At 63.9% G+C, this 12,635-nt stretch overlaps 1 protein-coding gene across 1 annotated transcript; it reads left to right on the forward strand.

The window, feature by feature from the left end:
• On the forward strand, positions 1-8,424 carry ENGASE (endo-beta-N-acetylglucosaminidase). Its single transcript, XM_087826390.1, has 14 exons — positions 1-83; positions 1,249-1,316; positions 1,462-1,663; positions 2,233-2,381; positions 2,806-2,963; positions 3,471-3,619; positions 3,893-4,058; positions 4,923-5,026; positions 5,334-5,442; positions 5,660-5,850; positions 6,363-6,511; positions 6,991-7,096; positions 7,423-7,537; positions 7,735-8,424. The coding sequence occupies exons 1-14, from the start codon at positions 1-3 to the stop codon at positions 8,143-8,145; spliced, it is 2,160 nt and encodes a 719-aa protein (XP_087682516.1). The 3' UTR covers positions 8,146-8,424.
• Positions 8,425-12,635: the final 4,211 nt, after the last annotated feature.

A 12,635-nucleotide genomic window follows, 5' to 3' on the forward strand; every position in this document is an offset into this window, starting at 1 on the left:
ATGGAGGCGCCCCGGGTGCGGCGCGAGCCCGGGCGGCGGGCGCGGGCGATCCCCGAGGAGCAGCGGGAGCCCAAGCGGAGCAGGTGTGCGGGCGGGCGGCGGGCGGCGCTGTGCGCGCCTGGCCCGGGCCCCGGGGGTGACCGGCAGGTGGGCTGGGGCGCAGGACGGCGGTCTGCGGACCCCCGCCTCCTGTCCACGCGGGTCTCGCACAGGAGCTGGCGCGGGACAGGCCCCGGGACCCGGGTGCGACGCGGGGCGGAGGGGCCCGCGGCTGCTTGTCCGCGAGATGAGCGCACCAGCGGCCTCCCCGGCCCGGGTCCCGGCTGCTGCCCCCGGGCCGGCTGGTGCACCCACGCCCGCGCTGGACGGGGAGGGGTGCTGGCCGGAGCGGGGCCTCTGCGCGGGATCTTTAGGAAGAGGGCGGGCCCAGCTGGAGGGACCACATGGACAAAGGCAGAGAGGCGTGAGCGGGACACCGGGACGGACATGCCCGTCTGGGCCGGGGCCTCCCTCCCTGTCCGGCCGCTTGCTGACCTGGCGGATGGGGTGGCCTTGGACGCTGTAGATTCAGAGAACCTCCGCTCTGAGGCCCAGGACCCATGAATGGCAGCGCAGTGTCCTCTCACTGCTGCCCTAAAAGGAATAATAATGATTTAAAAAACGAAAGCTGTTTAATTTACTTATCCAGCGTTTTCCAACTTAAGGCACCAAAGGTGTCCTTTTCCCCAGAGCGAACCTCCATGGCAACCCTAGGCTACACCCCTTTACAGCCCTCCCCTGGGGAGCTGGGGCTCCAGGGAACACACCTCGGGAAACCTGGACCGCAGAGAAAGCTTGGCCCCTGCTGTCCTAGGCCCTTAAACTTTCTAGTTCTTTGAGGTGCCCTGCTCCTTGGCTGTAGCAAAACCTGCGAGATTTTATGTATATATATCTACAGATACAGATATATCTGTAGATATATATACACCTTTGGGCTTTGCAGGGCGATATTTGGGCGGCTGTTGTGGAGGGTAAGGTGTTGGTTCACTGCGAGGGGAAGGGGTCACCCGCCTCACGGTCCAAGCCTGTTGCTGTCACAGGCTGCTGTCCTTGGTCTGATGCACTTTTCCACGGTTTGCCTTAAAAAAGTAAGCCGGAGACTCTCCCTCCACGTGTCTCGGTGGGGCCTGGCCCACGTGCTTCTGAGTGTTTTTCTGTACCCTTTTATTTGGGTGGGGGAATATGCCCCAAAACTCCCTCTTTGCTTAGAATGGAAGACAACCCACAGGAAGCAGTCTTCCGCGAGGTGGTGAGTTTCACCCCGGATCCTCTGCCAGGTAAGAAGCGCCGAGGCCCTCAGCACCGTCACCGAGCTCACTCCTGGGGCGGCCGGGCCAACCACTTCCTGCCTCAAGCTCTCTGAGTTATGGTCAGAGCGTCATGAATGACCCCACCATTTCCACTGCTCCCTCTCCTGACCAGCTAGATACTATGACAAGGACACCACCAAGCCCGTCAGCTTCTACTTCTCGTCGCTGGAGGAGCTCCTGGCGTGGACGCCCGCCGTGGAGGAAGGCTTTAATGTGGCCTTGGTGCCCGCCCAGTGTCGGCAGCCCCCCCTGAGCAGCCGGCGGCCCCGCACCTTGCTCTGCCATGACATGATGGGCGGGTACCTGGATGACAAGTGAGGACATTGCAAGGGCTTCGCCTGCTTTTCTTTTTGGCTTGTTTTCATTTGGTGGCTGGAGGGGAGGGGGAGGGAGGGGACCGCACGGCAGAAAGAGCCCTGGATGGGGTGGTGGGAGACAGGCAGAGAGCAGCTCTGTGCTCCACGTGGAAGAAAAGGGGGTGGGCCGGGGGTAGCCACGGCTCTGTCGGCTCTGAGACCTGGCCCGGAACTCGGCTCTTCCCCCGATACCTTGCTTTTCCTTCCTTACCTGGGCTCTGACTCCACCTCGGCCCCTGGCTCTGGCCTTGGATGCGTCAAGCTATCACAAGTCCCTCCCGCTCCCAGCCAGGGACATTTGCCCCTGAGTGGCACCCGTATCAGCTCACAGATCTCCACTGTCCAGAAAACAATCTTGGACAGACGGCGGGCAGGAAGGCTCGCGTCCGAGCTGGCCACCCAGGTGGAGGCGGAGGCGGCAGTGAAATCTCGGTGTCTTACGAGCGGGGCTTGCTGTCTCTACCTGGAGGTCACTGTGCCTCTGTTCTGCTCCGTGGGTCCTGACTTGGCTCTGCTTCTGTCCCCAGGTTTATTCAGGGCTCAGCGGCGCAGGACCCCTATGCCTTCTACCACTGGCAGTACATCGACATCTTTGTGTACTTCAGCCATCACATGGTCACCGTCCCCCCGGTGTGCTGGACCAACGCGGCGCACAGGCACGGGGTCTGCGTGCTGGGTAAGAGCCGAGAGGCGCCTCCCACTCGGCCACGCTCCTTCGCACCCCTGCCCGGTGACCCAGCGATGACAGGGCTGGAGAGCAGAGTAAACGTCTTGAGCTTTGCCGGCCACTGGGTCATAGTTTAGCTGCCGAGGAGACAGTAGCCTCCACAGACAACAGGCGAGCAAACGGTGGCTGCGTTCCAGTAAAATCGTGTTTACAAAACCAGGCGGGGGCTGACCCTGGGCGCAGCCGCGAGTCTCAAGCCCGCGCCTGCATCGGGTCCTTTACTGGCTTGGCTGACACCCACGCCGGCTCCACCCGGGTGTCTGATTCACAGCTGGCCCGGTGATGCCCGGCGCAGGGACCGCACGGCCGAGGCGGAGGCGGAGGTCAGAAGGGGACGTCCCCACACCCAACCTCCTGCTCTCCTGCCCCGCAGGCACCTTCATCACCGAGTGGAAAGAAGGCGGACAGCTGTGCGAGGCCTTCCTGGGGGGGGACGATCGCTCGTACCAGGCGGTGGCGGATCGGCTGGTCCTCATGGCTCAGTTTCTGCGCTTCGATGGCTGGCTGATCAACATTGAGAACTCCCTGAGTGTGAGCACTGCCTTTCTCGTGGCGCCGGTCCAGCCCAGCCCCTGCTGCCACGGGTGTCCCTCCACGGCGTCCTTGGCCTCGCCTCGCCTCGCCTGCACCCAGGCCCGCTCCCTGTTACAGCAGCTGGGGCCGCCTCTTGCTTCCCAGTGACAGCCAGCGCTTGCCTGCGTTACCTGGAGAGCCGTGTCCGGGAACCACGGGTGGCCAAGCTTTGCTCCTCTGACTCCTTTGAGGGGACACCTGTCCTCCGCCTCTGCTCGGCTTGGGCTGTGCGTGTAGCTTCCTCTCCTGGCGCACCCTCTTCCGTGGCGTTGATCTTTCCCCGACTGCTGTGCCCATGTCCTTCCCGCTTCAGAAAGGAGAGTCGGCACCTGGCTGGACCCCCAGTCAGTAGCTGTGGGGTTGAGAGGCTTCTGGGGCCACGGCTTTGTTTTTTTTTGTGGGACTCAGTGTCCTGTCTGTTCTGCACGGGACACTTGTGACAGACACCTTTGGGCCTCTCTCCAGGTGGCTGCCGTGGGGAACACGCCCCGTTTTCTGCAGTACCTGACCACTCAGCTCCATCAGCAGGTCCCGGGGGGCCTGGTGCTCTGGTACGACAGTGTGGTGAGCAGTGGGCAGCTCAAGTGGCAGAATGAACTCAACGAACACAACAGGTGAGCCCCCAGGACGGGCGCCACCTGCAGTGATGAGGGAGAAGGCAGAGTCCTCCGGTCACCTGGCCATTAGAGGTGGTTCGTGCCTGGTCACCGGGTGCTGTGCAGGGGCCTGTAGGTATGGGAACGGGCTGGGCCCCTGCTCTCGGTCCTGGAGGCAGCCCACGGCCTGTGGTCGTGAGTGGATGCAGGTGCTGGGAGGGGGAGGAAGGCTGAGACCACAGGACAGGCGCTCGGCCCCTCACCTGGGTCCCCACCCCTCGCCCCTCGCAGGGTCTTCTTTGATGCCTGCGACGGCATCTTCACCAACTATAACTGGGGGGAGGAGCACCTGGAGCGCATGCGGGGCCCGGCCGGGGAGCGCCTGGCCGACGTCTACGTGGGAGTGGACGTGTTCGCCCGGGGAAACGTCGTCGGGGGCCGGTTCGACACCAACAAGGTGAATGGTGGCCCCGGAGGCTGCGGTGTGGCCCAGCGGCCCATGCGCCTCCCACGAGAGGCCTCCTTTGCTGTGGGCCTTTCATCCCAACTCCCATCAAGGGAAAGAGGCGCCGTTATCCTTCCCAGAGTGGGGAAACTGAGGCACCAAGGAACATCAGTGATCTGCCCTGAGGCCAAGCTGTGCCCCAAAGTCCTAACATCCACCCATTTCTGCGGTCAGATGGTACTTCCTAGAGGTGCCAGTGCCCAACGTGGGTCTCTGCCTCCTTTTTGATGACACACTTCGGAGGACACTGAGCTGGCATCTTAAACCGTCGGGTGACTTCCTTTCACAGGCAGCTCAGGGCCAAGGACAGAGGTGGATCTCCAGCAGTTCGGGGGCTGCTAGTGCAGTGGCTACTGAGGTTTTCTGGCAAGTTGAGCCCCATTGGCAGCGAGGAGAGAGATGGGCCTGGGCTCCAGGGCTGGTGTACCTGTGTGGGATAAATGAGGAGTCACCCTGACTCCTGGGCTGTCGATCCTGCTCCTTGCGGGGGGCCACAGGGACATTCTCACTCGTTAGTGGAGCTTAAGTGATTAATTTAATCCAATAACTGAAGTCTCTTCACCCGCCATGAGTCTGACGGCATAGTGGGACGTGTAGTGACAGGTGGCTGTGAGCGCCCCACCTGCAGGCTCCTGCTTACCAGGCCCTTTCCTGCTGTAGTGCCCACTCTGGTCACCTGTGGGACCAAAGGGAGTCAACCTCAACTACCAGGCCAAGCTGGCAGGGAGAGGGCAGCCCTGGCCTCCTCTCTAGGCCCCGTCTGGACCCTGGTCCGTCCTGGTGTCCCCAGCATCCCCCTGACTGCTGTCTCCCCAGTCCCTGGAGCTGATTCGGAAGCACGGGTTCTCGGCGGCCCTGTTCGCGCCTGGATGGGTGTACGAGTGTTTGGAGAAGACAGATTTCTTCCAGAACCAGGACAAGTGAGTCCTGCCCGGCGGGGGCTTTTGAGTGTGGCTGATGGTGGCGAGAGGTCTCAGGCGACTACTCTGACTTCTTGAAGCAGCTCAGGCCTTGCTCTCCGGGGGGCTCAACCACCTTGCCTGCTTCCAGGGGGGAGGGTCCCAGAGACCCTGAGGGGCTGCATCCCACACGTGCGCCTCCCACACATCTGTGGTCTAGGGGTGCAGCCACTGCAGGCGGTGCGGGAGACCCGTGTCGGAGAGTTCGGGGTGGTCGAGCGCCCTCCGCTCCAGACTCCAGCTGCGGCCTCCACGTGTTTCTCTGTAGGTTCTGGAGTTTGCTGACTCGCTACCTGCCCACCCACAGCATCTGCTCCTTGCCCTTTGTCACCTCCTTCTGCCTGGGCATGGGAACTCGCAGAGTCTGCTATGGGCAGGTTTGTGGGCCACCAAGCTGGGTGATGGGGGCAGTGGGCTTCCTGACTGTGCCACGTGGTGGCAAAGGAGCTGCTTTTTCTCCGAGTCTTGGGGCCTTGCCTGGGAGAGGTGGGAGGGGCCTGGGTGCTCTGCGGGGACGACGGCGGCTCTGTTCTTCCTGTCACTTTTGTGCACTGTCTGCCCGCAGCTCACCTCCAATCCTGCCTCTCTCTCCAGGAGGAGGCGGTGGGGCCCTGGTCCCACCCCAGTGCCCAGGAACTGCAGCCCCTGTTTGGGGAGCACAGACTGGAGGGCACTGGGCAGGGCTGGGTGAAGACGCACAGCTCCCTGGCGGACGCCTGGCACGGGGGCAGCTCCCTGCTCATCCAGGGGGTGATTCCGCCCGAGGTCAGAGACGTGGCCGTGAGGTAGGTGCATGAGCCGGGACGGGGTGTGTGGGGGTCACCAGCTCTTCCCACTGTCCATGTCTGTCCGCTTGACTGGGCAGCGGAGGCCAGAGGATAGAACCACGATTTTTTTATTGCCATACAAAGCCGTGACACAGTTTATCGGCTCTGAGTGTACAGGAGTGTGAACTCCGCTTGCTGGTGTGAGCCTCCAGCACTTCTCATCCTGCACAACTGAAAGTGTCCCCAGTGGAAACCCGCCTACCCCAGCCCTGGCACCTCGCCCGCGCCCTGTCCTGTGACTGGACTACTTTAGCTTCCTCGTGTGTGGAGGATTTCAGAACTGAGACTTTTCAGCCACAGGGGGATCTGGCCTTGGGGGAAGGCTGTCCCCCACGTGGGCGGGACTGGGGCGTGGCAGCCTCTGCCACCTAAATTCCCCTTCCCTGGAGGGAGAGGGCGGCGGTGCAACCTGGCCACCTGGTGTCTGCTCGTGTCCCTGTGGCCTCTCATCCAGGACCTTCCTCCTCCAGGTTATTCACCCTGCATGTCCCGGTGCCCCCCAAGGTCTTCCTGTCGCTGGTGTACAAGCTGGAAGGGCCTTCAAGTGTCAGGGTGGCCTTGGAGCTCACCACGGGGGATGCGGGCAGCTGTCACGTTGGTGGCATCTCAGCACTGAATGGTGAGGGGACAGGGTGGCTCCTGCCTTCCTTCTAGGCCTCTCCCTTCTCAGGACACCTGGGGGGCAGGGGAATCCTGAAAGGTCTTTGGGGGGTGTGCAGTGTGGGCGGTGTTGGGCAGTTACGCCTCCGCAGTTGATGGCACCACTGTGGTCCGCTCTGGACAGGGAGGTTCGCTTCTCTGTCAAAACCTTTGGCTTGTAGTCCCCTTTGGGGAGCAGGCCTCCTGCCTGCCGTGGCGTTGACAAGGAGGATACCCCAGGGGTCAGGGAGGTGGCCAGTCCTGGGCATCCTTCTGCATACCCGCCTCCTCTCCATCCTGGTCTCCTTCCCCTGTGGCCTCAGCCTGTCCTGGACGGTCAAGTGCCTGGGCCACCAGGGAGTCTCGCCCAGCTCCCGGGCCCCTGCTCAGCGACTCCTTCTGGCGTGGCTTCCTGTGTATTGTTCTCTTTCTCAAGTCCTGTGTCCCCTTTCCCGGCAGAAACAAGCTCCAGGCATAGACCCCGGCCCCTCCGGGTGCCCCCTACCAAGCTGGCCAGATGGGCGGCCCGCTGTGGCCAGCAGCTCAGTGGGGGCTGGGTCCAGCGGTGAGTCCCTCTCCTTCCTGTCGAGTCGCCATGGGGGATGGCACTGTGCTGGGGATTGGGGAGTAAGGGGTCCTCTGTTGAGAAACCCCAGAACTGGAGGGATGGCGGGGCACGGGACTGAGCCCCAAGTTTCAGGCAGCTCCCACAAACTAGCTCAGGACACTGGGAGCAGTCACTGTCACTGAGCCTCAGGTCCGGAGTTCCTTACTGACCACAGGGTCCACTTTGGGATGGGTGCCTTCCCCCCACACTTGGCGCCTCTGACCAGCCAGCTTGATGGCTCCGAGCGGGGTGGCCCGTGACCAGCCCGTTCCATGTGCCTGCAGCTGCTACGAGCTGAGCCTGCGGGGCTGCCTCCTGCAGGACCTCTTCGTCAGCTTCTCCCGGCCTCCGGGCAGCCAGGGCGAGGAGACCTTCGTCTGTCGCCTTGGAGAGATCCAGGTTAGGTGCCCGGGAGACACCTCGTCCTCGCTGGGGCGTGGCTGGGGCGTCTGTCCCGCTGCCGAGCAGGCAGAACGCTGCCCGAGCTGGCACCCTTGTCCTCTCCCCTCTGGTTTAGGGAGGTGGGGTGGGGGCGTCCGGGGCGCACCTCGGGCCTCCGGGGCTTTCCGGCCATGCCGAGCCTTCTCTCCTGCCAGGTGGTGGACGCCGACAGCCTGCTGAGCCCCCTGCCCCAGGTGCAGTCCGTCGCCGTGTCCAGGGCGCGCTGGCAGCGGGCGGCCCCTGAGGGGGGCCTTGAGGCCGGGCTCCGGCTCAGCTGCACCCTGCACTGGTCCTACCACCTGCCCCAAGTGCGATGCTTCCGGATCCACTGCTGCCCGGGGACAGGAGGCGGCCCTCCTGGGGGGCCGGGGCTGGAGAAGCCCACGCTCCTGGGCCTGGCCTTTGTCAACCAGTACCGGGTCGTGGACCTGGCGGTGGCGGAGCCCGGGCCCGGCCAGGACGGCCGCGTGGAGTTCCTGGTGGAGCCCGTCCCCAGGGAGGGGTTCCTGGTGCCTCAGGCCGAGTGGGGCAGGGTGGCCGTGCTCTACTCCATGCCTAGCACGTGAGCGGACTCTGAAGTCGGTGCCCACCCCCTGGCTAGGGCGCCTTCCACGCTGGGGCGCAGACTGTGCAGATGGCAGCAGGAGACCCCAGGTCCTGTGGCTTTCGGGGCGGGAACATCGGTAACAGGCCAAGGAGTTGGTCTGCTGGGTGCTGATCCCCTGAGGTGCGCGGAGCCTCGTCTTTGTCTAATCCCTCTCTGTAGTACTCAGTCCCCAGGGAAAAGTGGAAGGATTGGGGAAAGTCGAGTCCAGAAAACTCCATAAAGGGCATTTCCTAACAGGCTAATGCTGAGAATGGTGACCTTTTTTTCTGCAGACGGAACAAATAGAAACGAGCTAAAATCATGGCAGGGAGGCTTTGGAGCAGGGCCTGGGGACATTCCTGCGGGTGCAGACAGCTAGCAGACGCCCCGTGGGGGTGCAGTGAGGGGGGTGCTGGGTACTCCAGATGGTACCTGGGGACCGGCCCGCTTCCCCTTAGCAGGGGGAGCCCAGTGCCAAGCCCCGTGAGCTGCACTTCCACCTGGGGAGGTGGGTTGCCGCCATCTGGACCACCTTGTGCTGTGGCTCTCCCAACTTACTGTCCCCCTGGGCCGGGAGCCTTCCCATTGGCCCATGTCCTGCTATCTCTCTCCAGGATTGTACATATGGGCGGAACTGGTGTGGAGCAGGCTGCACTGGGCTTGGCTTCTGTGGGGTGAGGGAGAGTCCAGGCTTGGGGAGCAGGGGGCCCAGGCGGGCCCAGGTGTGCAGCCGGCCCACAGCCTTCCTCGCCTCTCCAGGGAGGGTATGGGGTGGCAGCCTCTCTGCTGCTGTCTCCCAGCGCCTTCCTCCTCCCCTGAGTGCTGAGGGTGGCAGTGGCTCTGCTCGGGGAGGAGAGGGGGTGAGCCTGGAGGTGGCTTCTCCAGCCACACAGCTCCCCTGCTGGCCCCACTCCTGGGCCTCAGGTAATCCTCTCCAGTGCCCGAGAGGGGACAAAGGCCTGAAGTCCCTTGTTCTTGGGGTCTCTTACCCCAGGCCTCCTGGCAGTGCATCCCTGTTGTCCTCGACCCCTGCCACACGATGGGAGTGGTGCTAAGGACCAGGACACTGGTCACCTCCTAGCTGCCTGTGTCCAGGCTCCCAGTCCGCAGACCTGACTGCGCTGCAGTGAGGGGAGAGGCCACCAGGTGGCAGTGCAACCCCTGCCTCTCCCCCCAGCCCAAGGGCACCGGGAGGGGGGCAGGGGCGCAGGGTTGTGCAGGCAAAGTCAGAGCCTGCGGGACAGCCAGAGGGGGCGCTCAGGGCGACCGGGCTCCATCTCCACCTGCCCCGCCTCCCGGTGCCCACACCCCCCTTCCACAGCACAACACAGGAATCTTTCCCTGTCTTTCCCAATTGGGCACGTTCGCGTCTCAGGCCCCACACGCGTGGCCCAGCCAGCTCGGGGGCGGGGAGGGCTCCTGCGGGACAGAAAGACACCTGGGCGGGCTCGGCTTTTCTCGGGTTTGACAATTCCCCTGAGTGCTCTGGCCTCCCGTCCTTGACCGGGGCTCCTGGCCTTTGTCCCGACCTGGGAGCCTGCGGGCTGGGCGGGCCGGGCACCTGAAGCGGGCCACGCAGCTGGAACCTATCTCACGGAGCCCATTCTTTTTAAAGTGCGGGCTCCCCCGGATATTTTATGCAGAGGAGGGAAAATTTATAGTGGCAATTATTTTCACACAGTCTGGTGAGCAAGCAATTAGAAGCAGGGGCTCAGCCGAGCACCGCGCCGCAGAGGCGCACAGCCCTGCTCCCCAGGAGCGCGGTCCCTCCCGCCGCCGGGCAGGGCTGGAGCGCAGGATAATTAATACGTCGGCACTTAAGCCCGCCCCCGCCCCGTGGGTGTAACTGCTCCGAAATAAATTACCCGACCTCGTGAAGATGAAGAACTTGAGTCCGGGAGATGGGGCGCGGGTTCGGGGGGCGCCGCGGGCTCCGCAGTCTGGCCCTGTCCCAGGCCCCAAGCCCAAGGCGCGGAGCTCTTGGTCTGGTGTCTGCCGCTCCCCCTCCTGGCTCCCCCTCCTCTTCCGGGGCGGTGGGAGGGTGGTCATGCCCGTCTCCACGCCCAGCCCTCCAGGGACGGGGCTCACACGGGCTGGAGCCTCTAGAGGGCTACCCCAGAAGGGCCCCCCTGCCCGCAGCTCCACCCGCACACCAGCGGCGTGCGCTGTGGGCGGACCTTAGAGCCCTCAGGCCCCAGCGCTCCTGACAGTGCCCCTGACAGCGCCCAGAGCAGCCCACTCCCCGGGACACCCAGCTGGGCCTGGGGTGAGGGGTGGGAGAGGACGGTCTGGAGCAGAGGTCCGGACGCTAGAACCTTGCCCAAACTCCCCGCGGGCCACCGGGGGTCAGCGCGGGCAGGCTGTCTCCTGGGACAAGCTGCCTGCCCTCCAGGGCCCTCCACCCTTGTGCCCGGGAGCTGCCCAATCAGAGAGTTGTCCTGATTTGAAGAAAGAAATCTTTATTAATAATCTTAATAATAATACTGCGAATTTGAATGGTCACACCTGGGAAGCATACAGAATGGTAAGAAAGGAAGCCAGGGCCTAGCTGCAGTCCTGGGCTGGGGCGGACTCAGCGGCTGCGAGAAAAGGGGCCAGCTCCGCGGGGCTCTGTACAGGGGCGCGCTGGGCAGGGCTATGTACACGGGACTAGAAAAGGAGACTCGCTCCAGGAGCGGATGCAGATACAAAGTGAGGTGTCGGCCTTACTTCTGAAGTTTCACGAGACAGTAGTGGAGCCCTGTTGGGAGCCTGGGTTTGTTTGTGGTTTTTTTGCTGTTGCCCCGACTCCAGCTATCTGCCTGGCCAGGGGCTTTTCCCTGTTACTGCCGTCTGCTGCCCCCTCCCCCTGCGGCCCTCCTCCCCCTGCTCTGGTCTGGCCTCTAGACCCATAGCACCGTGACTCCCAAGCTTGCTGCGCAGCCAGGCGCCGGCCCGTCCCTTGGCTCCCTTGCGGCACTGGGCTCTCTGCAGGAGAGTGGCGGGGAGGGCTTGTCCAAGCAGGCACCATGAGGTCAGCTGTCCCTCCCACAGGCCAGGCTCAGGGCCTCCTCCAGAAAGGGAACCGGGCACGGCCAGTCCGAGCAAGTCATTGGCCTGGAGGCCCCCACCGTCCCACGTTCTTAGGTACAGGAGTCAGTCCTGGCTGGGAAGTCCGGGAGCCCCTTCCCGAGGAGGGAGGGATGCCTGGGTGCCCCCCCTAGTTCTGGAACCACATCAGCCCTTGGTGTTGGGGTTGGACCCCAGGGCTGCTGGTTGGACAGCCTTGGCGGCCTGCCAACGCCTTCCCTGGGTTTGCAGGACATGGGCGTTGTTGGCATGGAGTGAGGGTGAGCTGGGTCCCAGAGAGCGCGACACAGGGTGACTGGGCAGGGGCCGAAGCCAGAGCCCGGGAATGAAAAGCTGCCCCCCTCCCTGTGCCCACCCCGGCACAGCGTCCCCTCCACTGGCACAGTTGGCGACAAAGGTCAAGTCCTGCGGGCTGGCTCTTCCCTGCGAGGCCTGAGGCTCCCCCCCTCGGGCCCCACACCGCCTCTGGATTGGGGGCCAGGAAAGGAAGACTGTGTAGGAAGCCGAGGCCCTTTCCCCTCTCGCTCGCCCCCTGGCCCGGTCGGGAGGGGCGCGGCCGGCTCGCCTGGGCCTGGGCCCGAGCCTGGGCCGGGCGGACGTGCTCCTTGCTGCGGTGCCCTGGCACGCGAGACCTGGACGTGGCGGATGCGTCTTGGTTTGGTTGGTTTTGTTGCTTGGATCTTAACATCTTTTTTTGTTTTGTTTTTTGTTTTGTGATTTTTTTGTTTGTTTTTTTGTTTTTGCCCTTCGCGGTCCGAGAAGGAGACGGTGGAAGGTTTCACTACAACAGAAACAGAGAGGGTCTTGCACTTTCGCGGAAGCAACTGCTGGTGCGTTGGAAGGACAGGGCCCGAGACCCGCAGGCGGGCGCCAGGCATGCGCCCTGGGCCCCCCGGCCACCCACACCTGTCCCCCGCCCAGCTTTGGGGGCCCATAATCTCGCGTGAGCTGGAGTTGGAGGGGACATCTGCTCCCAGGGGCCCGAGGCCTGGCTGGCTCTGGCACTGGCAGGAGGGCCATGTGGGCGGGGTGGAGCGAGGCAGCTGGGAAGGAGGTGCTCCAGACCGCGGGGGGTGCGGGGCTGGCACCTGGGCCTGACCTGCCTACCCCACCAGCAAGGAACCTGCACCCTGTCTGGCGGGGGCCCACCCCTCCAGCTGGCCGGCAGCCCCGCGAGCCCAGCCCTGGCACCTTTGCTGCCACCCCAGGGCTTCCTTGGCCCGTGCCATTTTTTCCTGTAAGGTGCCTGTGGCAAGGACCTGGCCTGTCTGGGCAGATTCCTCCAGAGGCTCCTCGGCTGCAGCCCCAGCCAGCACCTCCTCCCAGAGCTACATGCCCTGGGAAGGGTGGGAGCAACGGGGCCGCAGCACTGAGCTCCGAGCGCCTCTGGATGAACGGCCA

The sequence above is a fragment of the Miniopterus natalensis genome, chromosome 17 (genome assembly GCF_054644295.1).
Source record: "Miniopterus natalensis isolate mMinNat1 chromosome 17, mMinNat1.hap1, whole genome shotgun sequence".
In the NCBI taxonomy this organism is placed as follows: domain Eukaryota; kingdom Metazoa; phylum Chordata; class Mammalia; order Chiroptera; family Miniopteridae; genus Miniopterus; species Miniopterus natalensis.